General features: G+C 39.8%; 1 protein-coding gene and 1 long non-coding RNA gene across 2 annotated transcripts in view; one reads left to right on the top strand and one right to left on the bottom strand.

The window, feature by feature from the left end:
• Positions 1 to 15,003, top strand: part of LOC124167328 — a 356,503-nt gene extending 341,500 nt beyond the window's left edge. The window contains exon 5 of the mRNA XM_046545316.1: positions 9,259 to 15,003. Coding sequence (XP_046401272.1) covers positions 9,259 to 10,046 — 788 coding nt within the window. The 3' untranslated portion in view covers positions 10,047 to 15,003. The remainder of the gene's footprint in view (positions 1 to 9,258) is intronic.
• LOC124167341 overlaps positions 1 to 26,580 on the bottom strand; it is a 210,860-nt gene that overhangs the window by 39,189 nt on the left and 145,091 nt on the right. The gene's annotated exons all lie outside the window — the stretch shown is intronic.

The following is a 26,580-nucleotide window of genomic DNA, read 5'->3' as shown; positions in this document are numbered from 1 at the left end:
CCATCTTTGCTATGCGACATCGTCAGGTTCAAACACAGGAAACAGGGAGAGTACATACTACAACGACGAAACTGGTTGTTACTAAAATCACATGTGAAATTTACAAAGTTTTTCATTGAACATGAATTTTATGTGCTTTCCACCAAGCAGTATTGTGTGAATGATTTTATAATAATATAGAAGTGTGAAATTTCACGTAATCCTGTTTCAAAAGTGAATGTTATGCGTGGAAAGCCATAACTTAAACCGCCAAACCAGAGCTATCGCTAGGGTTGCGAGATGGGATGGGAAAAGGGTAGTAGGTATGGGAGAAGAAAGGAAGGGATGGAAATAAAAGGATCCTGCGAGAACCCTTAGGCGGGCGACCTCATCATGGGAGAAGGGGTCGTCCATTAGGTTTTGGTCCGAGCGAAAATGCCAAAGTGACGGCGGACCCATTAGTGGCGGGAAAAATTTTCGGGGAGATTGGGCCTCGCGGGGGGCGAGTGGGTAAATGGAAGAAGAGGCAAAAGTGTGGACGGGGGGTTCGTTTTGTCGGTTGCACGTGGTGTGAGGATGACGTGGAAGTTACCAAGTGGAAACACTGAAGAGGGGTGAGTTACGCGCTCTCGCAAAAGGGTATCGGTCGTATATTTAATCGACCGGATACAAATGGTCCGTTAATGGTCTCGGTCAATCGCTCGCCTAATTTTGCGGCCGAGCTCATGTATTAACGCATAATAACCGAATTAATTTGATCAGGCCTCAAAATAAGCCAATGCGTTTTATGCCAATGCCTATGAACAACGGGATGAAGATTCCTAACGGGTGTGGCAGATTTTTATGATATCAACATAGATTTGTTACGAATGAGACATTTGACCATCCTAATTGTTGGGGCCTATCTCATTCCCATATTATTCATGGCATAATAATAAAATTACCCCGCAAAATAGTTGATACTCCGCGAAGCTAATGTTACCGTGTGATATTCAGCTCTAACTGCACTGCGTTCAGTAGTTTTCCGTCTATCTGTGGAACTCAAACATCCATGCATTTGGTTCTATTTTTTGAGTTATAGTGATATCCTATGAGCTATTATTTAAAGAGTAAATATGTTTGCGACATTACTTTGGAAAGCAAAGAGGGAGTCATTCTTATTCTCATAATTATCGATATACAGTAATAAATATGACCCATAAAATTTAGGATAAAATAGCCATTTAATGAAATAGGGAAGCCATCACTTAGTTTATATCGAATAAGTAATCATTCTGTACGATGTCAAATGGAGAGTAATTTAAAAGGTCAGATTGCCTTCATGGATCGTTATACGTTGTACTCCTCTAATCACTATCCACTGAGGACGGCGTAAACTTCTTTTGGTGTTGCTATGACATCAGGACTGAATTAACTAGCCTCACATCTTCCAGCGAAAAATTAGGTGAGAGTTCGCGGGAATTGAAGTGGCCTGAGGAGTGATTCGACCCGTCGCTACGGGCTGGAAAGGTGTAGGAGGGCAGTGATAGCGGATTGAGAGGCGGATGAGAGGTAGGAGTGGAGGCAATTATGCTGCCGGCTTCGTTTGTGCGGTTTACTGAAACGGTTGGAAGGAATTGGAGTGGACTAACTAATGCTGGAAGCCGACGACATGTGCGCACTGGATTATCGACTCTGAAGTCACGAAATTGCTTCCAAAGCTTTTTCGTAACGTCAGTCGATTTCTCATTAGAGTCGTTCGTTGTAAAACAGAGAAGCTATAGCCACGGGACTGATCACGATTGCACTTTCTCGCGAAAGATATATTTCGGCTCAAACTCAAACCATTCATCTTAATACAATCAGATTCCTTTGGCTGTATATTGACGGATATCCGAGGGGATAATTAAGAGCAATTACGTTTTCCAGTAGTTATTTTGTGGCGGCGAACGAAAGCCGATTCGCATGCAATTGAAATCCCAACACGAAAATAATGAAAAAATTTAATTTTTTCCGACAATTGACAGTCTCGTCCCAGTTTGTTCAAAAATGACCTCTTACATAAATAGGATAAATGGATAAATATATAATCTATCATGCATAATGGTCAAAAAATCTATTTCCTTGGAATTTCCTAGATATTTAAGTAAACGCAGATGGTTTTGAATTTTCCCAAGGCTTTCTATATTACGCTAATTTTTCAAATATTATATAAGTGGACATTGAGAAAAAAAACAATTAAAGGAGTTTAAGGGGAATTTAATTATAAAAACGACTCACGAGTGTGCCTCTCACACTCTTTATTTATGATAGATTTTTAATTCATATTATATTTATTACCGTATTTTTATGAACTATATATTTTAAATCACAGCTCTCCTAGCTAAATAATTTGAATCATGACTATACTCTACGACCCCCTCAATCTATAAACTCTTTGATGAATTCAATTATATAAAGGCCGTTCAAGTAGTTGAACAAAACCTTTGCCTCATACTTATATGTGAACGCGGTGAACGTTTTTATGGTAAGTAACACACTAGTTGATGAAGAAGTTTCGGGGTTACCATTACAGCGGTGTCGAGAATCTAGTGTCTTAATTCGTAATCTTCTCATTGCACCATTTCAAGGTTTAATGCATATATGATTCCATTTTTCCTCGTTTACCGACACTTCCTATCAACTCCAAAACGCTTATGCCTCTGAGGACCGCTGAGTGTAGAATCCGAGTGTTCCTCGCGTTCCGTGGCATTGGAGATTTTATTTTAAAAAACATCCGATAGTCGGCTATCGTTACAGTTGACAGTCAGTTATCCCTAAACTTATTTATTAAAGCCCTTCATTATATGATATGTAGTTTTATGAACTCTTTTTTTCGACATGCGTAAAATTCGTACTTTTTCCCTCAGTTTTAACGAGAAGAGCACACTTTGACGATGAACTCTTCCACGCTCACTTGTCCGCTACAACTGCATCTTCCAACAAGCTCGAGAACTCGGGTTGCGATCACGGATGATTTCCCCAGACATTTCGACAGAGCTGGTGGGAATTTGAACGAATATTTTTTTATAAAATCTCCGAACGCACGGAACATGAGAAACAGTCGCGTCCTACACTCAGAGGCCCTCAGAGACACGAGTCTTTTGGAGTTGATGGAAATTGTAGGCAAACGAGGAAGAATGTAAATATATATGAATGAAACATTGAAATGGTGGAATGTGAAGAATACGAATTGAGACACTAGATTCTCTACACCACTGTAAAGGTGACCCCGAAAACTCTTCATAAACTGACCCTATACCATAGCAACGTTCTATCGTCATCGTGATAACAAGCCACCAATATGGTGCTAAAATCGCTCGTCGTAGACGAGTGTGCTCAGAAGAGCGAAGGAGGTTGATGATGTCACACAGTGCATCAGCAAAATTTTTGTAGGCTCATAAAACTACATTTGAAAGATGAAAAAATCGGTGAAATAAATGAATGAAAGCAGTTGTAAGAAAGGACATGAAGCGGTCCCCTGTGCAAATGATTGGTTAAGCTCTAAATATGCTAGGATTTATTCAGCGAGTCAGGAGAAGTTCCTAAGATGCAAAATGAAAAAGAGGTGCTTCTTTGTTCTTGTCAGGTCGAATCTCGAAAACGCGACCACCATATGGTTTCTATAGCAAAACCTTTCATCCGTGAACTAAGTAAAATACAGAGGAAAATTACGATATTCATGTGGTATTACCTACTTCATGCGGGCGAAGCTTTCCCCGACATCAGCTGGAATATGGTTGGGAGCCCTGAGTAACTCAGGGGTAATGTGCTGCAGAGGTTATTGCTTGAGCAATTGAGAACAGATATCTTTCGGAGTGATACTGATTACTTCATCTTAGAACAAACGATATTTCCCGATTCGTTAGAATATAAAGGAGAAAATTTGTTAAAAATATAATAAAAATGTTGCAGGCAGGATAAGTATAGGAATTAGACTAACCCTCGACCAATACGTTACTTATATAAATGCTAGCTCGAACTTTCAAATATTGCACCTCGCGCACTCAATTTTTTTTCCATTCTCACACAAGTTAACGGTTGGAGTCCTCATTAACTTTCGCAACGTACCTGCTGAGGCGACTAGCGGTGTAGTTTAGCGTAGTAGTTGGCGGAGCATTGTAGTGGGTGGATGTAGGTGTAAATACCTGTAAGGAGGTGAGCATCGATTTTTCTCTCGATATATAGAGGAGGGTAGATGCGGAAGGGAAAGATGAATGGTTAGCGGGAAGGTCTGGGTTGACGGGCATTGCTGTAGTGCAGAGTGGAGGGGAGGCCGCCGAGAGCGGGGGTGTAGAGGGAGGTTCCCGCAGGGAGAGGAGGCGAAGAGGCTCATAGCGGATCCGCCGCCGCCGTCGGAGAAATTGCTCGCGCGCGGTCACGATCCGCTCGCGTGTAAAAGTGGATCGATGGCAATTGCGCAGTTCCCAATAGTAATTGTCTCCTCCCCCCTCCACCGCTGCAAATGGAAATGCTTTCTCACCTCTTCATTCCGACGCCACCTCTCTCTCTCTCTCTCTCTCACGCCCACACAATGGGGCAAGTGGGCACGCCGGGCAAGTGCGTCGTCGACGCCAAAGGTCATTCGCACCGGGTGGAATGGAAAATTGGGACTCTCAATTAGTTTTGAAAAAGTCAAACTGCGGTTTGATGTTAATTCCGAAATAGTTTCATGGAGAGACACCGGAGCAATTTCATGTGTAATCTTGCGATTTTTTAAATCTTTTTTGGAGTACGTTGCGAAAATATTGATGCTTATCTTACCATTGTCACCTCAGTGTTGACTATCGATAGCATTCATTTAGTTGTAGAAATTACCTGCGCCCGCAACTCGGAGATAATAATTATGGTCATTTTTTGTTTTTTTTTAAGTGAGGAATTTCATGTGCAATCTTGAGATTTTTACAATCGTTTTTAGAGTACGTTACGAAAATATTGAAGAATTTCTTATCATTGTCACCTCAGTGTTGACTATAGATAGCATTCATTTAGTTGTAGAAATGATCTGAGTCCCTGAATCTGATGTAACATTTATGGTCATTTTTTGTTTTTTACCTCAAGTTTTAACGATCTAATTGGTTTTAAAATTAGTTTAATAAAAGGAGTAATCTATTTCTAATGCATTTGAAAACAGTTCAGAAATTTTATTTCGGTTTTTTTTATTTTTAAAACAATTTATAGTTGTACCTCATTTATACCAGCTATTATATTATGCATTAGCATTTATCATACAAGTCCCGTTTGCATTCCAGAAACGTAACGAAAACTAAAATCGATTAATCTTAAAAATGCATTCTCCCCAACACAGTTAATTTTGTTCGCCACAACGGATTTCATTCCAAATGTTTCTACCTGCTGAGCGCCTTCAAAAATATTGTGCGCCTCCTTTGACATGCCATTAGGGTGCGAAATTTATCACTATATTCGACAAAGTTTTGCTGCTTAATTTTCGATGAATCCACTGATACTTGGAGAGTGTAAGCTTAATTGAAATTTTTATTTTCCTCACGATATAGGTTATAATGTGTAAAGAACGATTTGTACGGATGAGTTTTATTTTTTACTATTACGAATATTCTCACGAAAGGGGATTCGAATTTAACGCGAATTTTTCACGAAGCCGGGCTCCTTCTAAAGGGAAGAATAATTTCCCACATATTCCCAAAAGAGACTAGAGATAAGTCAACCAAAAAAAAGACCGCGCATTCACTCACCGATGTCTCGGTAAATATCCGTTTGACAGTTCTGTGTATCCTTGAACCGTTACCTTCTCGGAAGAGTGTGATCACAATGGGCACTAGTGTGTATTCGGGCGACTCAATCGCTCGCCCACCCACATGGCGAGTTAAATGGCCATCTTCCCATGCCTCTCAACTCCCAGTCCCCTATCTTCTTCGCTTCAACCCCGTTCCATTCTTCCCATCCCACGCCTTCACTCCTTGGTGCCGCACGACCTTCTCCATCGCTTCCCCGCTCGTTTGTACCCTCCCCCTTGCTTCGCGCAAAATTCCTCGCCGCCCTACAAATGCTCCCCCGCCTGCACTCTTCAGCTCTTCTTTCACCTAACCCTCCGTCTTATCTTCTGATCTGATCGTCTGATCTTTCCCAGTAATACTTTTCACTTGTATTCCCATGTCTGCCCTTCTGCAGTAGGCCGAAGTTTAGTGTTGTGTTGTTGTGGGATCAGAGGGAGTTTTGGTGGGCCAGAGGGAGCCTTGTCAACCCCCAACTTAAATGGTAATTCCTTCGAAAAATGTACTACACCTGTAAGTTTACGTACAATGAAAACAAAAGTATCAAAAATTAAAATAAATTTTAATCTTAGATAGTACTTAAAATGCTGTTTTCTGGGGCTAATTAACACAATTTTTCCCGGGGACCCTACCGTAGTAGGGCGAAGTTTAGTGTTGTATTGTTGTGGGATCAGAGGGAGTTTTGGGGTGCCAGAGGGAGGCTGGTACCCCCCCCCCCCCCCACTTAAATGGTTATTCGTCCGAAAAAAGTACGAAACCTGTACGTTTAACTACAGTGATCACAAAAGCATCAAAATTTTAAATAAATTTTAATCTTAGATAGTACTTAAAATGCTGTTTTCAGGGCCTAATTAAAACAAATTTTCCCCGGGACCGCTCTGTAGTAGAATGAATTTTAGTGTTGTGATGTTGCTAATGTTGCGTCCACGATGTCGGGGGCGCGAATATTACAAAAGAGGATCCTGTAGTCGGCCTATATAAGTGTTGTCATCCACCGCCCATTGGGATGGGTTTACAAAAATCGCCACTTGCGTCGCTGACGGACAAATTGATCACGTTTCACGGGGAAATAAGGTATTATTTGGAGTATTAAGGGAAATTTATACACTTGATGATGTGATCTGTCAAGTTTATAACTTTACAATGCTATTCCTCGCAATAACAAATATTATGCTGAAAAATATAGGAAAAAAGTGAAGCACATTGCACTCATCACCGCGCCGCGAACATTTTTGAAAGTTGATCAAAATGCGACCGAAGTGGCAACAGAAATCAGCCTTCTATGGGATGGAATTAGGCTTCCTCTTTGCAATCCCCTTAGTTAGGGATCAGCAACTCTGCCGAAGGTTAAGGGGCAACGGAATATCCCCGGGTGAAACAGGGGGGTCCCCGGGAAAATTTGTTTTAATAGGCCTCTGAAAACAGCATTGTAAGAAATATCTAAGATTAAATTTATTTTAGCTTTAAATATTTTTGATTTTCATTGTAATGAAATGCACGAGTTTTGTACTTCTTTTTTTGGACAATTACCATTTAAATTGGGAGGATCGGACTTCCCCTGGCCCCCCAAAAACTCCTCCCATGCTTTCGAGCCACCCTCTCATGCCTCTCCCCTCATTCAATGGTTGTATTTTTGTTATCTTTTTTCGATGGCTGAAGGTTATAGCTGCGTTTTTAGTTTGATGATGAAAGAGATACTATAACTGATACAATGGTTGCAAATAGCCTAGTTTTATGAAAGAAATTTTCTATTGATATTGGTTGACCGCTTGTGGCTTTTATTTGCAGTTGATTTTTTTATCAGGAGCATATGAAAAATCGACGTCTGCCGGCAGTCGAAAATCATAGATAGTATTGAAGTGGTCAATGCTTTTTCGAGGAAAAGGCCTCATTAACAATGACCATTAAAAACTATCCAAGAGATGACTGATCGTGTCATTAAATAAGCCTGATATCTTGTCTCTATGGAAATCCAATTAAAGCTTTGAATTCCAAAACAGCACAAGCACATTAAGCTTAGTTTTGATCGTATCACTATTTCCCTGCTTCGAAGCTATCGTCTCAAATTTTCCCCATGAATATAATTTTTATCATATATAATATCCATTCATAAATACAAGCAGAAGATCAATTTCATAAAATGTAACGACACATTTGTCCAAAATCCCTGCCAAGTGGGCTTGAATTGCTTTGGAATTCGTGGCTCCCATTGAACACGGATTATTTAAGTGAGTACTTTCCAGACTCGCACATTGAAAGATATTATCACATCAGAGAAAGGTAAAAACAACTGACTGTAGATTTAATCATTTTAAGCAATGAAAAGAATCCACAGAGCAAGCACATCACTCTATCTGCGCTCCTCTAAGCTTTCCCTCTGATTCTCTATTGGAGGCTGATCCCACAATCGAAAGAAAGAGAGCGAGACCTCTCGGTCTTCCATCCTTCCTCCGCTCATTTCTTCAGCCTACCGAGTCGAGAGTCGTGAAGCGAAGAGGAAACGAGATCAAACGGAACGATGTCGATTCATGAGGGGAGGGGGTGTTCACCTCACAAAGCAGGAGGGGGTGATGGGAAGGATATGTGGCATTTGAAAACTGTGCCCCGTTTGAGCGTAGCGTTCACCCCAATCGGAGCTCCCTTCACAAACACCATACATTCAAGTAAACATGAGTGGAGGTGTATTAGCTTCTTAGAATATTGACGGCGTGTTTTATAATAAGCTGTTTAATTTTCCAGCCGTTTTTTGCTCTTTAGTATAGAATTCTTTTTAGCTTTCTTATTTTTCGCTTGGATTTTGCTTTACGTAAGGCGTGCTTAATATTCTAATAGGTACACAGAAACTTCTTAAGAGAGGTGGAATTCTAATCTTTATTTTCGTTAAACCTTTTTTTGGGACACAACCAAGAAAATCTCGACTGTTGGAGTGAAAGATGAGGAAATAACTCATTAACAGGGAAGCAAGAAGGAGGGGAACAGAAAAAACTTTTATTGTTTATATTTTAATTGAAATCATTAAGTTCAAGTAAATGTAAAATCAACGTATGAAATGCAAATTTGGGCTAATAATCCATATGCATATTTATCGGTATTCAGAGGACAACGGTAACCTGTTTACATTGCTATCTCTTTTTATTGAATTAACTTTGATGTCGACTACATTATCTTAAGAAATGTGTAATAAATAAATTACTATCTCCTTCAAGTGAAATTATGACATTTTATTTTCAATTACTCTTTACGCATGAAAAATAAGTTTGAATGTAATTTTTAAATATTTACGGCAGGCTTAATGCCTATTGTATGAAATTTTGCCGCAGGGGATTCCCCTCAGTTTATGCTATTCTTGCACGGAGAGAACATTATTCTAACCCTTCCTCCAGTATTTCCGTCACTGATTTCAGTATTTGGTGAAATACTAATTTAAATAATAGCATCAACATGCAGAGGCACACACCCGGGTCACACATGCTCGGTCCTAATTTTCAATCTTTCTCTTTCATGACAGCCATGATCCGGCAACTGGAGCAACTCCGCAAGGACCGCGCCAAGGCCTCCGCCTGCAAGGCCGCCGCCGCTGCCGTGTCCGTCGGCGCGGGTGCCCTGGTGGGCCGCGGCCCGCGAGGCCTCCGCCGCCTCCCCTTCAAGAATCACCACCACCGGGGGGGCGTGGCCTCCTTGGTGCAGCGCCACCGACGCCGGCGACACCTCGAGGGCGACGCCGCTGACGAGGAGGACGACGACGAGGACGAGGAAACGGCGAGCCGCGCGGCGGCGGGCCGCGATGCCATGATGCTTGGCGCACCAGACGACGCGGAGGAGGACGAGGATGGCCTGGGTGTGGGGAGGCGGCGAGGCAGTTCGGCGGCCGTGAGGGTGTCCGGTGGCCGCGGAGAGGACGGAGGCAACGGCGGAGGGAACGGCGCCGAGTGCGGGGACGGCGAAGACGAGGAATCGGCCGAGGTGACTTTCGAGTGCGTGGCGCTCCACGTCAGCCCCGACCTGGGCGAGAGGGTGATGCTCTCCGGGGAGCGGGCCTTGATCGACGAGGCGTTCCCCGAGACCAGCCAGGCGCTGATGGACGTGCGGAGTAACGTGGCGTGGAACGCGGCGGCCGGCGGAGACCCCAGGCACGTGGTCCGCTTCCCTCTCAATGGGTACTGCAAGCTCAACTCGGTGCAGGCGGTGACGCGGCTGCTCAACGCCGGGTTCCGCGTCGCGGCGAGCAACGGTGGGGGTGTGGAGGGGCAGCAGTTCTCAGAGTACCTCTTCGTGAGGAGGGTGTACCCATCGTAGTGGGTAGAATGGAAAAGAGAGTCCGGAGTCATGCAGAATTCTTTCCCTTCGTCTTCCCCACCAACGGGAGGAAATTGTCGAAGTCGATGTTGCTTTTTGTCTTTGGATGCCTTCGACATAGTTCCCTTGTCATCCTGCAACCTTTTCCACTAAATTCACAGATGGTTGATGTGTGATGTGTATATCAGTTTTATTTTTAAGCTCTCTCGCCACCATCACTCATATCTTAAGTGGGAGTGACGTGATTACGTATTTATGAATTCAAGTCTGAGGTTAACTATTCTTCAACGTGATTACTAATGAGATGATGAATTAAATTCAAGTCTCATGCTCAAGCAGCGTCAAATGCAGACGACCTATTCATCTCTATCATGTGTTTCAAAATAAAGAGCCAGGAAACTTGCTCGAATAGATGTGTACCGGTAGATTTTTGTGATAAAATTGTCTCTTTCTGCCACAAGACATCTTAAGAGGTAGTGAGACATTTTTCTCGTCTGATCGGAAGAAATACATTTCGCCACGTGCTAGGCTTCCTTTGGTGAATTTTTTGCGTCACAGACTTTCGGAATCTGCCAAGACTTCCGTGTGACGGAAGATGGACAAGACTCATCTTGTAACCGTATTCGATATCCATATTCACCCTCATTATTCTTTATCCCTTAACGAAGGCTCCCTGCCATCGGTGAAATATTCTCCCGAAAGAATATAAACGTCAACAGAGAGCTTACTGTTTATGGCCGAGGGAAAGACGAAGTTTTTAAAAGTTTTTTTTAGTGTGTGTATGTGTGGAGGTTTTAAAATAAAACACATCGTGCATGCATACCTGTACAAATATACAAAAACACGCACTGACGTATTTTAAATATAAATAATAAATATTCCCGCAGTCATATGCCACTGTAAATGAACTATTGTACATAAATATTATGCGTGTGAGTGCGTGTGTGTGCGAGCGAGTGTAAGCACGAGCGAAAAGAGAAATTTCGGAGAGACATAAGCGACCAGGGAAGAAAGGGTAAGGAGGAGGAGAGGAGAAGATATGTATGATATTTATGTAAAACGAAGCTCTCTCTTCAATGACGCCACGAACCCAGAACACCCTTGGGGCGATCCTCTATCGATTCTATACTGTGAATGCCCTGCGGAAACCTATTCCCTCGAATCCTCATCCCCTCCTCCTACCTTTTCCACCCACCCAACACCACCACCTCCTCCTCTCATATTTCCTACCCCCTCCCTCCTCTCTCTTTTAGCCCGGAGGCAAAGGTTGGGTGGGGGTAATGCAAGCCCAGGCTGGTGCGGGTAATGCAGGGTGAAGGTGGAGGGGGTAATGTGGAGGGGGAGGGAGAAAAGTAGAAAGGGGAAGAGGTCTGTATATGTGTGTGTGTGTGTGGACGCACATTTTCATCCCCTCCCATCCAACCCCCCTCTCCCCCGCCCCAATTACGAGTATAAACCCTAGCCGTGCACTCCTTCCACTCTCCACCCCCTCCCACCTCCCCTCCTACGGCAGACGCACGCATACAGACTCAATACAGGGTACAGTCCCGGCGCCCCCAAACCCCATACACACCCTCGGGCGGCAGCCAACTCATTTCAGTCGGCAAATAACGAAGCCTTCGCCCCGGGCGGATGTGGGCTATCTCCCCCAAGCCCCCCCCCCCTCCTCCCACCGCGGCTCCCTCTGCGGCATTCCCCACCTCCTCCCTCCCCTACTCCCCCCACCCCTCTCCACCGTACCCCCTCCTCCTCCCTCATTTCTCCTCCTCATTTATCCCCTCCCTCCCCCCTTCTCCTTCTCTTTGTCCCTATCTTTTTACCCCGCAGGACTGTGGGGTCGGGATACACACGACTGTTCTCCCTCCCACCCCAGTCCTCCCTCTCCCCTCTACCCCCTCAATCCCACTCTCTCCATCCCGAAAACTTAAGCCCGTCGATTTTCATGATGAGGACGATAAAGAAGGGTTGGTGGTGGAGGAAAGGTAGGCTTGATCGAAAGGGTGATTTTGTCCATCGAGATTCGATGAATGAATGCAATCGATGGATTCTGATGCTGATGGTTCGCGAGGGTTTGATATATTATCTATCGATGGTCATCGACGGTCTATGGTCAGTAATAGTCGTGGTTCACCATCTCATAAAATAATTCACAACTCTCCACTGTGAATTTTACCCTCTCGACCCAGATTTCAGGAAATTACGGTGAAATTTCGCCGCTTGATTGTTAAATAGGGATGGTCACGAATTTTTACAATTTCTTTCTAAAAATAAAACTAGGAGGAAATTGTACCATCATCGGTCAGCATAAGTATTCGATTGAAAAATATTTTCTCCATTTATAATCGGTAACGTTGTTGACAGTGATAACGGTATTGTAGACGTTTATCAATAGGCGAAAATACTCATCTATTGCCAATGATAATAATAAATTAAATGTTAGAAAACCACGTGGCCATAGACCACGGTTGACCACCGAAGTTAAATAGCCAGTGCGGACTCTCAAAGCCAGCTTCAATCTCCGAATCTACGATGGTTTTACTCACTACCTCTCGAAATAGCTTACCTGAGATAATGGGTGCACAGGTTATCAGGAATATTTTCACTACCATTGAAATTATTAATATCTTAATTTTTTACCACGCTTAGCCCATGGGAAGGGGTTAAATGTAGTGGTTGTTGAATTGAAAGAGAGACCAAATGACGAAATGGAATGAGATTTGAAATACTCGATGTGTGGTCCATTTATAGTTTATGTATTTTTTTGTGTCTTCGTACTCATACATTTTTTTCTCCGAAAATTTCACCATTATTATTCCCTTTAATAATGCTCGAATGTTTTCATCATATTTTGCTGAGAAGGCAATTTATACGTTATTGTTATTATTATTAATCATTTTTCCTTTCCCATCCTCAATTTTATTTCCCAAAATATACGAATAATATTGCTGTATTGACGTGCATTCTTAATTACTGCTTGGCATACATTACCCTGTCCGGTAGTGAATAATTTCATTTTTTGTAACAAGTTTTTCTTTACTCAAATAACATGCTTATGTCCAAAAAAATTGGGGCATTGTAAATATTTTTGAAATAATACTAATAACGTTTTTCATTGAATTTCTCGAACGGAAATGAGATGAACGCTAAGCAATACATACGGTGGGCAAACAGCCTTGGGGCTCCATCACAGTGTCTGAGGTTGTTCTAGAGGCCGGTAGCGTAAAAACGGCTGTTTTCTTAAACCTGATCGCGTAAATATCAAATTTCATCCCGGAAAAATAATATGATCGGAGTAATCAATGTGGAAATTTGAAAATGTTAATGAAGGTAAATTCCGGCAGTGTTCTATGCATATTAAAAGATCGCATTTTGCAGATCCCAAGAGGATAGGGCAGATTCTTAACCGCAGGCAATGGCTTACCGGTTATCATCATTATTCGCAAAGAGCGGGACCAATTTTTGGAGGTGTATTCTTGAACATCTTAGCAAAAAAAAATTGCTATAGGTACATTATTAGAACCAGATTGAGTGTAAGAGATGGTGGTTGTTAAAATTGTCTCATGATCACGATTATGAACTCCAGATAGCATTCCATTGACCAGTGTCCAAATTGGAAGGAACATTAAACCTAGCAAAGGTTTATACTCAACCGCCTCTGTTGTTGCGTGGTTGATATTTTTATCCTACATGAAAAGTTATATCGTGTTTTTCTGTGATCTGTGAATAATTCTGAAATATTCAAACACTTTTTTGTGGACATAATTTTCCTGAAAAATTAAGATGGTTCAAGAAATTATTCACGTAATGTTTAATCGAGTTAGCACTACTTCTGCGACTATGGTGTCTGAAAAGCGTCACATTCTGTGACGTCAAAAGCATATGTGTCAAATGAAAATACCGTTCGCTAATTTTCTAAATAAACTTTTCCGCACAGCCAATGGCACTCATACGTAATCATTTTAAAGAGCTTCAGATATTCCTCACGTTTTCAATGTGGCAGATTCCTGAATTTTAAAGAGGAAAAGCATATCAAAGTGGTATTTAAATAAATTACCTTGCGTTAAGCACATTTAATCGTGTGGGCATGCGAGAGATGTCTTCACAGCAGTGTCAATGTTTATCTGTAAAATTCGTATTAAATACTGGTATATAATTTCTTCCATGACACTTTTATTTACTCTCACAGCTAATAATTCGATCTTTCACTGTTAATGTTGAGCTTCAAGGAGCTCGTGATTGGTTTCCTAATGGTATTCGAATTCTTACCGATGTTTCCATTTATAAAAAGGGCTGATATGTGTGACGGTGAACGTAAATAGCAGGACTAATTGAGAGAGAAACGCAATCCAAGTGTTTTTCATTAGTGACTCTCAAGACTTGGAAAGTGACGAAGTGATTGGTTAAAAAACTATTTGGAGCAGCTTCCTGCAGTGTTTCACGGATAATCATGGAAATGCGAACCAAACGATGAGTGAAAGGATAAATGGAAAGGGAAATTCAGCCGTCTGTGGCCGGATATAAAATAGCTAATTGTGTATAAAGTTTACTGCTAAATCCCATAAAGAGATCTTAATAAAATAACATGTATATCTTCATGATTTTGGGTGGTTTATCCACAGTGATGCATGTTCGGGCCATTTGCTTGTCACAGTGCTTAAAATCTATTCTCCTGAAAGAATGATTGTAATTAGTGACACGGAGCGAAATCAAACAAAATAGAATTGGCAAAAAACTTATAGCAGATATGGATACAGGAAAAAGTGGTCGAGACGCTGTGTAAACAGACTGAATTTTTCGTACTACTAAAAGTGATATTTCACAGGTCTCATTTGTATATCTGTGTGTGTTGTTTAAATTGTTGACTAGCACCTTAAGGATTTTATAAATAAAAAATGTTATTATTAGAGTGCCAATGTGTGCCAAATCTGTAATTAAAATAAAATGCTTAAATCTCTACTGTATGTGTATTTCATTAGTAATATGTATTACCTACATCAGAGTCTCGGAAGTTCTCAGTATCAGTAAGAATTACGCAGGGAACAATCGACTAATACCGAATAATATTATTATTAGGCTTAAAAGCTTCGTTGATTTTTTTTAATGCTCCCTTTAAAGAGAGACGGTCAACAACTGTCTGCATCAGAAATTCACTTAAAGCGTTAATTCAAGTAAATTAATTTAAATTTTCGTGAATATTTGCTTAATTTAATTTAGAAAAGGTTCTGCAGAAGAAAAGAAAGGTAAGTGGTGAATAGATTATTTCCACCTTCATTTTAATTGCCGAAATGTGCATATAAAAAATGCTATACTCAAATAATTTTACTAATGTCTATTACAAAATTTAATTTTTTCAAATCATTAATGTAGAGTTTATTAAAAAACATTAATTCGCAAATAAAGTTTAATAATATAGGTATTAACCATGACCCAATAGCATGAAAAGTTGATCGATCATTTCAAACAATTGTTACTTTTTTCATGGTCGCAATAATGCGCACCGTGTATAGTTAGTTTCTCTAGTGGTATCTAGTGTTAGTACTGTAGGGTCTCTTGAAAAAAGTAAAAGAATTAGCAATCATGCCATGATACTTAATGATCAATCGAAAGACTTCATTCAATGAAATTAACTTTCGCTATTTTATATAAATTTGGCATTTGCCATTTTATATAAATTTAATCTTATTCAACTTACACCAGCATTCAAAAGCCTGTAGCCCTGTTGATGTGAAAAATACTCGCAGACCAGTGAGACGTATTTCATCGATCTATGATAGTCTACATTAGATGTTTAAAATAATAACAAGTCACAGATAAGGAATATTCAAACCGTTTTTCCTTGTGAACCCATAATCATTCGGTTGTCTATTCCCAAAAAGACGACCATAACATTTCCCTTTCATTTCTCCTGTTTGACAAAAAATGGACAGCAGATATGTGAGCTCAATAAAATTTAATAACAGCCTGTTTTCTCATTTTCATTTATATTTTAATAGCAAGATTAGCAGAATCGTTTTATCAAAGCAGAAGAAAATCGAAATCCAATGCCGTTTGCAAGAGGTACCAGGCACTAACACAAGCCTGCTAGTACCTACCGTAGAAGTTAAGCAGACAATGGAAATCATTTTAAGCAATCATACCCATTCCATGTGCTAACTTGAAGCGCGAAACACATAAGACATAAGTAAGGTCTTTAGGTTATTAAAACTAACAGACACCAATTTGAAGATTGATTTGACGAGGCTCTCAATTCTTCAATAAAGTACTTTCGTCGTACTGAAAAGAGGAGACTACGAAAGATAACTCCACCAACTGAATGAAGCATTTTTTGTTTGGTGCAGAAGGCAAGCAAAGAGGACATCAAAATATGGTGCTACAGAGCAATGATGAGGATCAAATGGGTCGATTGAGTTAGTAATGATGAAGTCCTAAAAAGAGTAGGAGAGGAGAGAAGCCTCATGAAAACAATAATAAGAAGACAGAACAACCTCATACACCACCGCTTGAGACATGATGGCCTGATGAATACAATCTTCGAGGGACAAGTGGCTGGCAAGAATGGAAAAGGAAGACCACGAGAAATTATATGAAACAGGAAAAGAATGATGTGAAAAATAATAAATACATAGATGTGTAAAGATTAGCTGATAGGAGAATTGAGTGGAGAGCTGTGTTAAACCAATCTTAGGATTAGTGACCAGTGATGATGATGCAGAAGGCATATAGAAACTACATAGCTTCATATAGTTTACACAGCTGTCGTTCGGTCCAGCTCCTCTTTGTTTCATTAATATAATTTATATTAAATCTTAAAACCAGTGCACCCATTGTCATTGTGCCGTTTCGAGGCAATCAACCAAGTGGTTATTAATCTATCTTCATCCTTATTGAGGAATGCTCCCTTCGCTTGCACTATTCTACTGCAGATGTAAGCACTCCTCACAATTTGTACACCACCATCGGGAGTGGATGCATACTACATATAATACTAGATACTGAAAATGCTTTAGATACATATAATACTGAAACCAGCATCGCATTTTACTCTCATTCTAAACAATTTTGCACTTACGAGAAAATTACGAGCGCCTTACTCCAATACTCCAACGCCTTACTGTCTCATATTTGCTGTATTATAGTTATATCTAGTTTTTAAGCTGTATTCTAATTATCAAAGGTTAGTGAAGAGTTTGATTTGGAGTGTAGCTCTCTATGGCGCGGAAACGTGGGCACTAAGGAAGGAGGACGAGAGAAGATTGGAGGTATTAGAGATGTGGGTATGGAGGGGAATGGAGAAGGTGAAATGGACGGAGAGGAAAAGGAACGACGAAGTGCTGGATATGGTGGGTGAGAAGAGGCAACTTTTTGATGGGATACGGAGGAGACAAAAAATTTGGATGTAGCGAGTACTTAGCGGGGAGGGGATGTTGAAAACGGTGTTAGAAGGTGGAATGTTGAGTAAAAGGGGGAGGAATATAATAGGATTTTTAGATAGATTGAAAGGGAGTAGGCCCTACAGTGAATTGATGAGAGAAGTGCTGGAACAAAAGGGAGGCTTCCAAATTACTTCTTTAGTACTCCATGGAAATCTACCTTAATCGTTAGAATACTAAAATAAATTCTTATTATTGTAAGTGACACAGAGAGATTTAGATAGATTGATAAAAATAATTCAAGTAGAAAACCCATCGAATATTAAATTTCACAATCGTTGAAAACGTTTCATTAAGCTTGGGACAGTCTAAGTTCCAACCAAAACATCGCACCTTGGATTAAAGGCCAGCCAAATGAGGAGTGCCCGCAATTACGAAACCCTTTCTGGTGAATCGTGAGAAAAATAACCGGCGTTGGACGGGCAAAAGAAATGGTAGGGTTTTATAAAGGGAATCCGGGATTTATTCTCCCTGGAAACTTCAAGTCTTGCCCTTCGTTATAAAAAGCCAAACTTTGCTCGCTCCCAATTAATGACAGGCTTACCAACTTCAAAGAATATGCGTCTCAATTTACCGCCTGTATCGCTCACTGTATCTTCCCCGGCTTCATGAACTTCAACAGGGATCAGGAGGGAAGAAAAATTTACGCGAGAAAACTGGTGGATTTCTTGAACAAACTCCGCATTTGGCATTGGAATCGTAGCAAAGAAAAGTTTTCAAGAACGGCATTAGTATTTGAGAGGAGAGCTGTAATAGCTTCATATTTTCAAAGGCGACAAAAGGATGAAGAAAGCCAAGAAGGATATTTGTAATAACGAAAGTAGGGGATTGCAATTGAAGATAATGAGGAAGTTAAAGTGTTGCTTGCTTCATAGAATTTCCAATTGTGGATAATAAGCGAAAGTGAAGACATTAATTCATTTGAATGTGTAAAAGAGGCCCAATTCCGTCAAAGGCAGCTTCTTGGTAAAGTGAAATCAAACGGTGAACTTAGCTGTGGCTTCATTTCCTTGTATTTAAATATAAAAACTGATATGCATGGCTCAGCCTGAATGGAATCAAATCGAATCCTGAAAAATTTGTATTAAATTATTTGATCAAGTGTTTATGTCCGGTAACGCGATGAATGTGAGAAAATAACTTGTTACATTTATCACTACTTTCCATGTTAAAAGGTTATTCTCTGAAATATGTAACTTAAGAACTGAAAAGTAGCTATAGAAATTCATTTCCTAATAAATAAGAAATATTACTCAGAAGAACCGACCAAGTTAGTAACGAAGAAGTCCTAAGAAGAGTAGGAGAGAAGAGAAGCCTCATAAAAACCTTAACAAGAAGACGGAACAACCTTATAGGCCACATCGTGAAACATGAGACAATCGTCTGATGAAGACAATCGTCGAGGGACAAGTGGATGGCAAAAACGGAAAAGGAAGACCTCGAACAAAATATATGGAACAATAAAGAAGGATGTGAAAGAGAAGAAATACGTAGGTGTGAAAAGATTAGCTGATAGGAGAACTGAGTGGAGAGCTGCGTCAAACCAATCCTAGGATTGTTGACCAGTGATGATGATGACTCAGAAGAAAGGTACCTATTAAAAAGGAATGGCAAGAAAAATTCTTCAAATCGCAAGTTTTAAGCCATTATCTCCGACGCTGCTGGCGTCTCTCCTAAAAAGTGATAACGGAAAATTGATCGATAAAAATAAAATTGAAACTGCTTCTGCATCCATCAAGTTATTTACTTCTCGTAAACAGAGCGAATGTTATCGTGATCATTCCAAGGTAGTACGATGAATACATTGGCGTGAAAAATGTCAAACCATTTTCTATACATATTTACTTACGACGAAACTTTATATAAATATGGAGTTATTATATTTGTTTTTTCGTTGAATTCAAAGCCAACTATTAAGTAAGAGTATTCTTTTATTTAATTAAAACTGTTTATATTCAACTAATTTTCGAGTTTTTATCGATGATTCCCAACCCCTTCTTCATCCAATTGTCAGATTACACGCTGATTGCTTTTTGATTGACACAAGCTCTTATGAAAAGGAAATAATTTTGCCATCATACTGAATAAACCAATATAGAGAATCAAAAATACTAAATTTGGTCTAAATATGTAAAAAGAAGTTATCTTTTTAATACTTTACGAAAAGGAAATAGGAAAGGGAAAAATATTCAAAAGAACTATCTGATGATGAATTAGATAATTATATCAGATGTGGCAAATAGATATTTTGGTTGATAACACAATTTGTGTACTCATGATTTCTAACTTCGGGATAGCCAAAACGTTCGGAATTGAGTTTACCTGAAATCACAATGCCACGCTGCACTCAATCATGTTATACCTTAGCAAACTATCGAATATACTTGAAACGACATTAAAACGATATGAATTATCTTCACTGTTCGTTAAGAAAAATATTAGAAATTGTTCTTTCTATTTAAAAGTATATAAATGAGAAGTTTAATCCACCTTTAGCACTGATGAATTAGTGCATAAAGTTGTCGTCGAAGTTCAAAAAAGCAGACTTCATGTATTCGTATAGGAGTATTTAATTTGATGACATGTTTTCTTATGTTTCAAGGAATTTTATGCACAGTCATTAGTTGTTTGGAGTCGATTAAATTATCGTTCGACGCTACGGTGAAGATGAAGGTGTCAAAACGCTACAGAATGCCGAGTGCTCTTTCTTCTCCGTCACCATCTGAGATGGATTTGGTAATCAGAGTGTCAGTAACGAAGACGCCACTGCGGATGATTGAGATCCAAATCTTTTCCACGGCGGAAAGGTCTCGCAGTGAAGTCTCGAACGTACATCCAAGGGACACGAGGATGAGTGTAGGTATCTTCCGTCTCGAGAGGAGGCGTGACCGAGCGGAGATATTAATGACTGGTCGGTCGTTGTTTGGCGCGTCGCCCGCACGACGACGGAACTGCCCCGCGCGGTTAACTTTTGATCAATGGTCCCACTTTCATATCGGATGCATAACACTGCCCTTATTATTATTCAAACATTTAATTTGCTCGCCACGGCTCGTTTACGGCACGTCGAAGCGTTGCGAAGGGGTTCGACGTGATTTTTAAGCGGGTAAAAAGTGACATCAGTTATCTGAAGCGCTCCTCCCCTTTTTTTACCTTTTCCTCGTGGCACGCTCAATCATTCGAGGGATGCCAAAACAATTTGAAAGTCAAAATGTGAAAATCGGGTTTTAATTAATCCATGGCATCCTTCTTTTTTCTCTTTTCTTGCGTTGATGTTTTTATGGAAGCCGCTGCTGAACATCGTTCTACTCTTGATTTTCTGTAACGAGGATTTAATCATTTTGTTAAAGTGTCCAAAGCTTGATAGATATTAATTTGCGATTCGTGTTCCGACTAATTGTTTCAGAATAAAATCTGAGCTGCTAAACTCTTCATTATAAATTACTTTATCGGAATCAAGATTTCACAGGAATGCAAAAGGATTATTCTAGAAAATGATATTATAAATTATTTTCATATAAAATTGAATGATATAATTTTAAACAAACTACAGAAAAATTTGGTGAAAAAAGAGGAGTATTTCTTGTCACTAGAATGTTTTAAATATTCAGTCATATTCAGAAGAGGCATCAATCAATCCATCACATTTGCCTTAAAAGAACGATATTATGATCTTGGATTACCTGGGTCAAAAATGAATAGCAATGTTATAACGAAATAGAATTCATCCTTGTAAATGAGGCGAAAATAAATCAAGCAATGTGTCCATTTGATCACTTTTATTATTCTAAAACCTCGTAAATAATGGTTATTATTTAAAATCTTATTGAATAAAGAGGAGGGTCTTTTTTTATGCAGGCGCTTTTTGCTTGTGTTCATTAGGTACCCTAAAACTACCATTCCATGGGCTTTCTTGATAAGACAGGAGAGATTATGCACTTTTTCCACGTTTTGAGACTGGTAAGGACTCTTGTAGTGATTTTCTACGAATTTGATGATGATTTTAGACATCAGGAACTTCCCCTGAAGATATCTCGGGAAACAACTTTGAATGCAGCCCTACTTGTACCAATGAGGAAGAGACTGCTAAGATGGTGGAAGAACTATTAATCCCGTTTCTCAAAAATCAAATTGTCCCGAATAGCGAATGGAACCATAAATGGAGCGTGAAAATCGAACTCAATATTGGGTTTCAAGGGCACTTGTCCCGCCAGGGGGTCCGGGCTTCGAGCTCTCTTACCGGCCCCGACCACCGCTTCATTTCGCCTCTAAGCTCACTTTGCCAAGGAGCAGGGCCTCTCACGTCCGACGCATGAAAGGGAGGCGGCGGCCCACCTTTCGCAATGCAAACGGACCATTCAAAGTGCCCAGTGGACCGAGAAAGATACATATCGGCGGGGGAGGCTGTTTACATCTGATTCCGTCCCTCCTCGAAGGGAAGTCAGCTCGGGGAAAGGCGAGCCGCCGCTGGCCGAGGAAGGACGCCGACGGAGTCCGAACGGAGCAGGTTGGATGGCGGGGGAGGAGTGGGTGCGGTTGGCAAAGGAGTGGTGGACGTGGAGGGTGGGCACTGATGAAAATATCGGAGCGGACTCTTTTGAAAGGGGAGGACTCGCTCACGAGCAGTGTGGATTTCCTTTGCTAATGTGGACCAACAAAATATTTGACGTATTTCTTTCAACGTAATGTCGTAGATAAGTGGAATGAATAATTAATAAATTTGTTCAACCAATTGATATTTATATATGACCCACTCTATTAACAGCTGCATAAAATTGTTTGTATAGTGTCTTCAACCATTGCTAAAAATATTTGTGTTATCTTATGTAATCTTTAATTGCTTGCGCTTTAATTAATTCTATATTTTTGGTAAAAATTAAAGGCAATAAATAAATAAACAAGAGATCTAACGTATTTCTTAAATGAAGTTCTGGAGATTTTGGTCAAAATTACAAAAATTGCCTTGCCAAAATTTATTTTATGGTATTTTGAAAGCAGCTTAATGCTCAACGACGTTTACAGGTTAGACGACCTAAATTCGTAAATAACGGTATCATGTACTAAATTAAACGGTATTTTGTACTAATCCTGAAAATATGGCAATGCGAGATGAAAACATACGAGCGCAACTAATGTAACAACAAAATAAAGAGCTTTTTAAAAGGAATGTGAATGAAGAAGTGGTCAAAAAACTTTTTAAAAATGAATGTATTTTACCACGGTTGTGCTAAATTATGTGTCATTGTAAAATTTTAGGTTTTCCCGGCGTATTGATTGATGAAAAATTTCTCAGGATTCCCGGGTTAGGAAGAATTAACCCAATACCACACCCGGTGGGAATCCCGAGAAATTTTTCATCAATATGTGTCATTGTGGACGTTAAATATCCGGATATATGAAACTCAATATAAATACCCCAGTTTTTTACACGTTTAGTGCCAAAAAATAGTCAAATCTAAGGTATAATATCCTGTGATGAGCAAGTTCGTTCAAATAAGAAACAGCAAGATTTTGTCAAAGTTTAGCCGTTGCATCCTTGTCGAAATGGAGAACTCTAAAAGACGCTGATACGTAATTATAAGTTGAAAGTACATATTGCTCCCCAAATGCTATGAAAGACGAAAAAGTTTAATTACAGTCTGAAAAGCAATACAAAATGTTTCAGGTATTTTCATTATATATTTTACGCTTAACAGTACCTCCAAATCACAAGACCAAGCTGCTTTCCAAGAGTTGAGAGAAAATTTTTAATAATGAAATTTACTGAGCACTGAGCACGCTTCAGTCACAATTTAAAGTAAAGTAAGCGAGTGATTTGAATCAGAGCGAAGGATGATAACATCACTGTTGTTGGAATAACTTCATATTCAAAATGTTGAGAAGGAATATGCCACCTCTGGAAAAATTTGGTGAACTCTTCGCCAAATAGGGATTTATTTAATTTTTTCCTCCTTGAAAACCAAGCAGAAACATTGAGCTTCGAAAGAAGAACATTTCCCATCTCTATGGGATGTCGAACTCGGTGCCTCAACGCAGAGAGAATGCGGCTGAGGTGATGGATGTGTGCTCTGGCATAAGATGGCCGGTCGAAGCGGAATTCACGAAGAGGGAGGCGCGGGCTAGAGTGGACAATGGTCGAAGGTATTCTTGTGTATCTCTTGCTGGTTACGGGCGGCTTAGGGTCGAGCGGGGGTGATCGATGGAAGGCGATTGTACGTACTACCGAGTGGATTTTGCGCACTACATCTCGCGGACACGAAAAGAATGCATTCTTAAAGGCCTCCGTTCGCTCACTTGCGTCCACTGATAGGCAATTGTTTCCGAGCAGGGCTTAAGGATTCGGTCGGCACGCTTTGGATTTCGAGCTCAAGAGTAGGGAGAGTGAAAGAGACATACAGTGCCTGAGGAATGAAAGCTATTTACGATGTTCTCGTCGAGTAGCTTCGATCGAAAATGAAGGGGACCGCGTGCACTGCCGGGGCCCGAGGAAATCCGTTTTCGCGATTCTTTTTTCGATGCTTGGGAAAGCATTCTACTCTGATACAATCAAGTTTTTCGTATATTCCCCCACTCTGAAGTTATTCTTTGTGAGAGTTCAATTTTTGCCACCTGATGGAACGTGGGATGTCTATCCTTAGATCTTTGCTTATCTCCACTTGGTTATCGCGGCCGTTTATAATGTTAACGGGTCTTCTTCTATAATCTTAACGCTGATAGCTACAAAGTGCCTTTCTAGAGAACACCAAGGCTTGTGGTGCAGCTTAGTTCTACATTAGACAAGTATCGCTAGTTTCTGTTTGCATTAAAGGGAGCTACAAGAAGGGCACATTTCCGAGAACGGAAGAGCTTATCAGCGAACTCGTAGTGTGATATATTACACGAAGTGAAGAAAAAAATTTTTACCTTACTTAACTGTTGAAAACAGCTAATTATCCTTGACAATTTAATCTTCATGAACCCTAAGATAACTGGACGAAGTACACCATAACTATTTTTGCAGTAAAAAACATTTTAAAGACAATATAACTTTGACATCATATGTTTTTGATTGCACATTTATAAAATAAGAGGTATTTATAAACATAAAATTTACTTGTCAGAAAATACATGCTCATTATTAACTTTGTCAATAAAAATTTTGGTCACACAACTGTATTGTAAAACTCTGCCCCCCCCCCCCCCCCCTCCGGCCCCCCATAGTCAGTAAAACTCTGGTCTCCCTTGTATACGATTTAAGATTTATAATTATATTATAATCCCCATCAAAAATGGCACGCTTATCTAAGGTTATCTCTCATTAAATACGATTAGGCATTTTTTTCCTATGATAATCGCCGTTTACCTCATAAGTTTACAAGAAACGAGAGGAATAGCATAACCTTATTACTGGCATAGTGATGCAGAGCTTAAGTTTGCTGAGTTACGTACTAATCCAAAAAATACCATAAACCGAGATAAGGAGGATAAAAATAGCTAATGAAATATACATGTGACACTAGTTCAATATTGTAAGGAAGAATATATATAATTTGCATCAATAAACTTGTCTTTCAAGAAATGGAAATTTTATTGAGGCAATTTAATCAGTTACTTGCACTATCGAGTTATTTTGGCAATGCCAATGCTTTTAAGTGAGTTACTGCAATGCCCTTCCTATTAAAAGTTACCCGCATCCCAGAATCCTCTTCCGTTGATAAATGAGATAGCATTTTAACCAGTTACACTCTCTAAATAAAATATGACCGGAAATAGAATAAGTATTTAATGCAACGAATATTCGTAATTTGCTTGCATACTGACAGTTGCATAATCTGAGGAGAAAACTAATACATGAGCTAATACTAATACATCGTATTACAAATCTGTGAAAATACAAGTTATTTTGAATTAATGAGTCAATTTCTGGAAATTTAGTTCTTGCGTCTTTTTATTATACACCCAAGTATACGATAGCAGTACAAATTTGTAAAAAAATAATATTGACATTGCACGCAGAAGGGTATCCAACCTACTACTTCCGGTTTCAATCACTTCAAATGTTTGTCTCAGTGAATTACGGATTGTGGCTTAAACGCTGTATTTATATTTTCAATTAGAGAGTTATTTTTGTAATATTATAGTCCTTAAAGTATCAGATTAAAATCCATCACCTTTCTCAAGCACATTTTTCCACAACCAAAAAGTCGACCGTACAATCGCAACCAGATACATCCAAAATCGGGAAGCTTTTGCTAACTCTATCGACTTTCCACAGAAAAATGGCTGAATGTGATATCGGTAATGTTTCCTAGTGCCTCGCTCTAGCGTGATTGTAGCATAGCAAATGTCAGGTATGACATAACTGCAGGATGCAAGCGATTGCGCGCTTCCGGCATTGGGGACAGTGATGGATTGGATGTGATCACGAGGCGAGGAAAAATTAAGGCAATTTGTATCCCATATCCAAGCCCGACTCAGTCAACCAGGTAGAGAAGGTCAATGCTCCATTACTATCGGCATTTTGTTTTACCAATAATCGGCTTCAAATGCTATTCTAGCGTGGAACAATAGATATCGGTGCTCTAAATCGGCAATTCCAACGATTCATCGTTGGCACCGATAAAAATGGTATAGATATTTTATGCGGAGCGGAATAAAAACTAATAGCTTAGCGTCATATGTTTTGGTCTCCAATGCTTCCATTTTCCCATTCATAAATAATATGGATGGCTGATAGCTGTATGAATGTCGGTTGAATAAGATATTTTAAGTTTTCAGGCGTACCATCACCATTCAGGCAGTCATTCTTAGTAAAAAAATGTACTTTACTCATAAAATATACAAATTCGTCGATGTATCCCTTATCTAAATTGCAAGTGCGGGTAGAATAAAAACAGAATTCCTTCATCATTCCTGGGTGTTCATTTTGATTACCATCGGTGGTCGATTTTACTAGTGATCAACCGCAAACTATAAACAGAACAAACGCCGTGGTCTAGTTCATTTCCTTCGGTGCATGTTTCGCCATTTTTAAGACTGACTTTTGCAATTCAAACAAGTCGTTGACTCATCTAATTCCCAGTAATTGTAGCTTCTAGGCAATTGGAGGAGTTTTATGTAAAATC

The sequence above is a fragment of the Ischnura elegans genome, chromosome 1, assembly GCF_921293095.1.
Source record: "Ischnura elegans chromosome 1, ioIscEleg1.1, whole genome shotgun sequence".
NCBI classification, from domain to species: Eukaryota; Metazoa; Arthropoda; class Insecta; order Odonata; family Coenagrionidae; genus Ischnura; species Ischnura elegans.
Note: the sequence above shows the minus strand (reverse complement) of the source record. Positions and strands in the feature narration are given on the sequence as shown.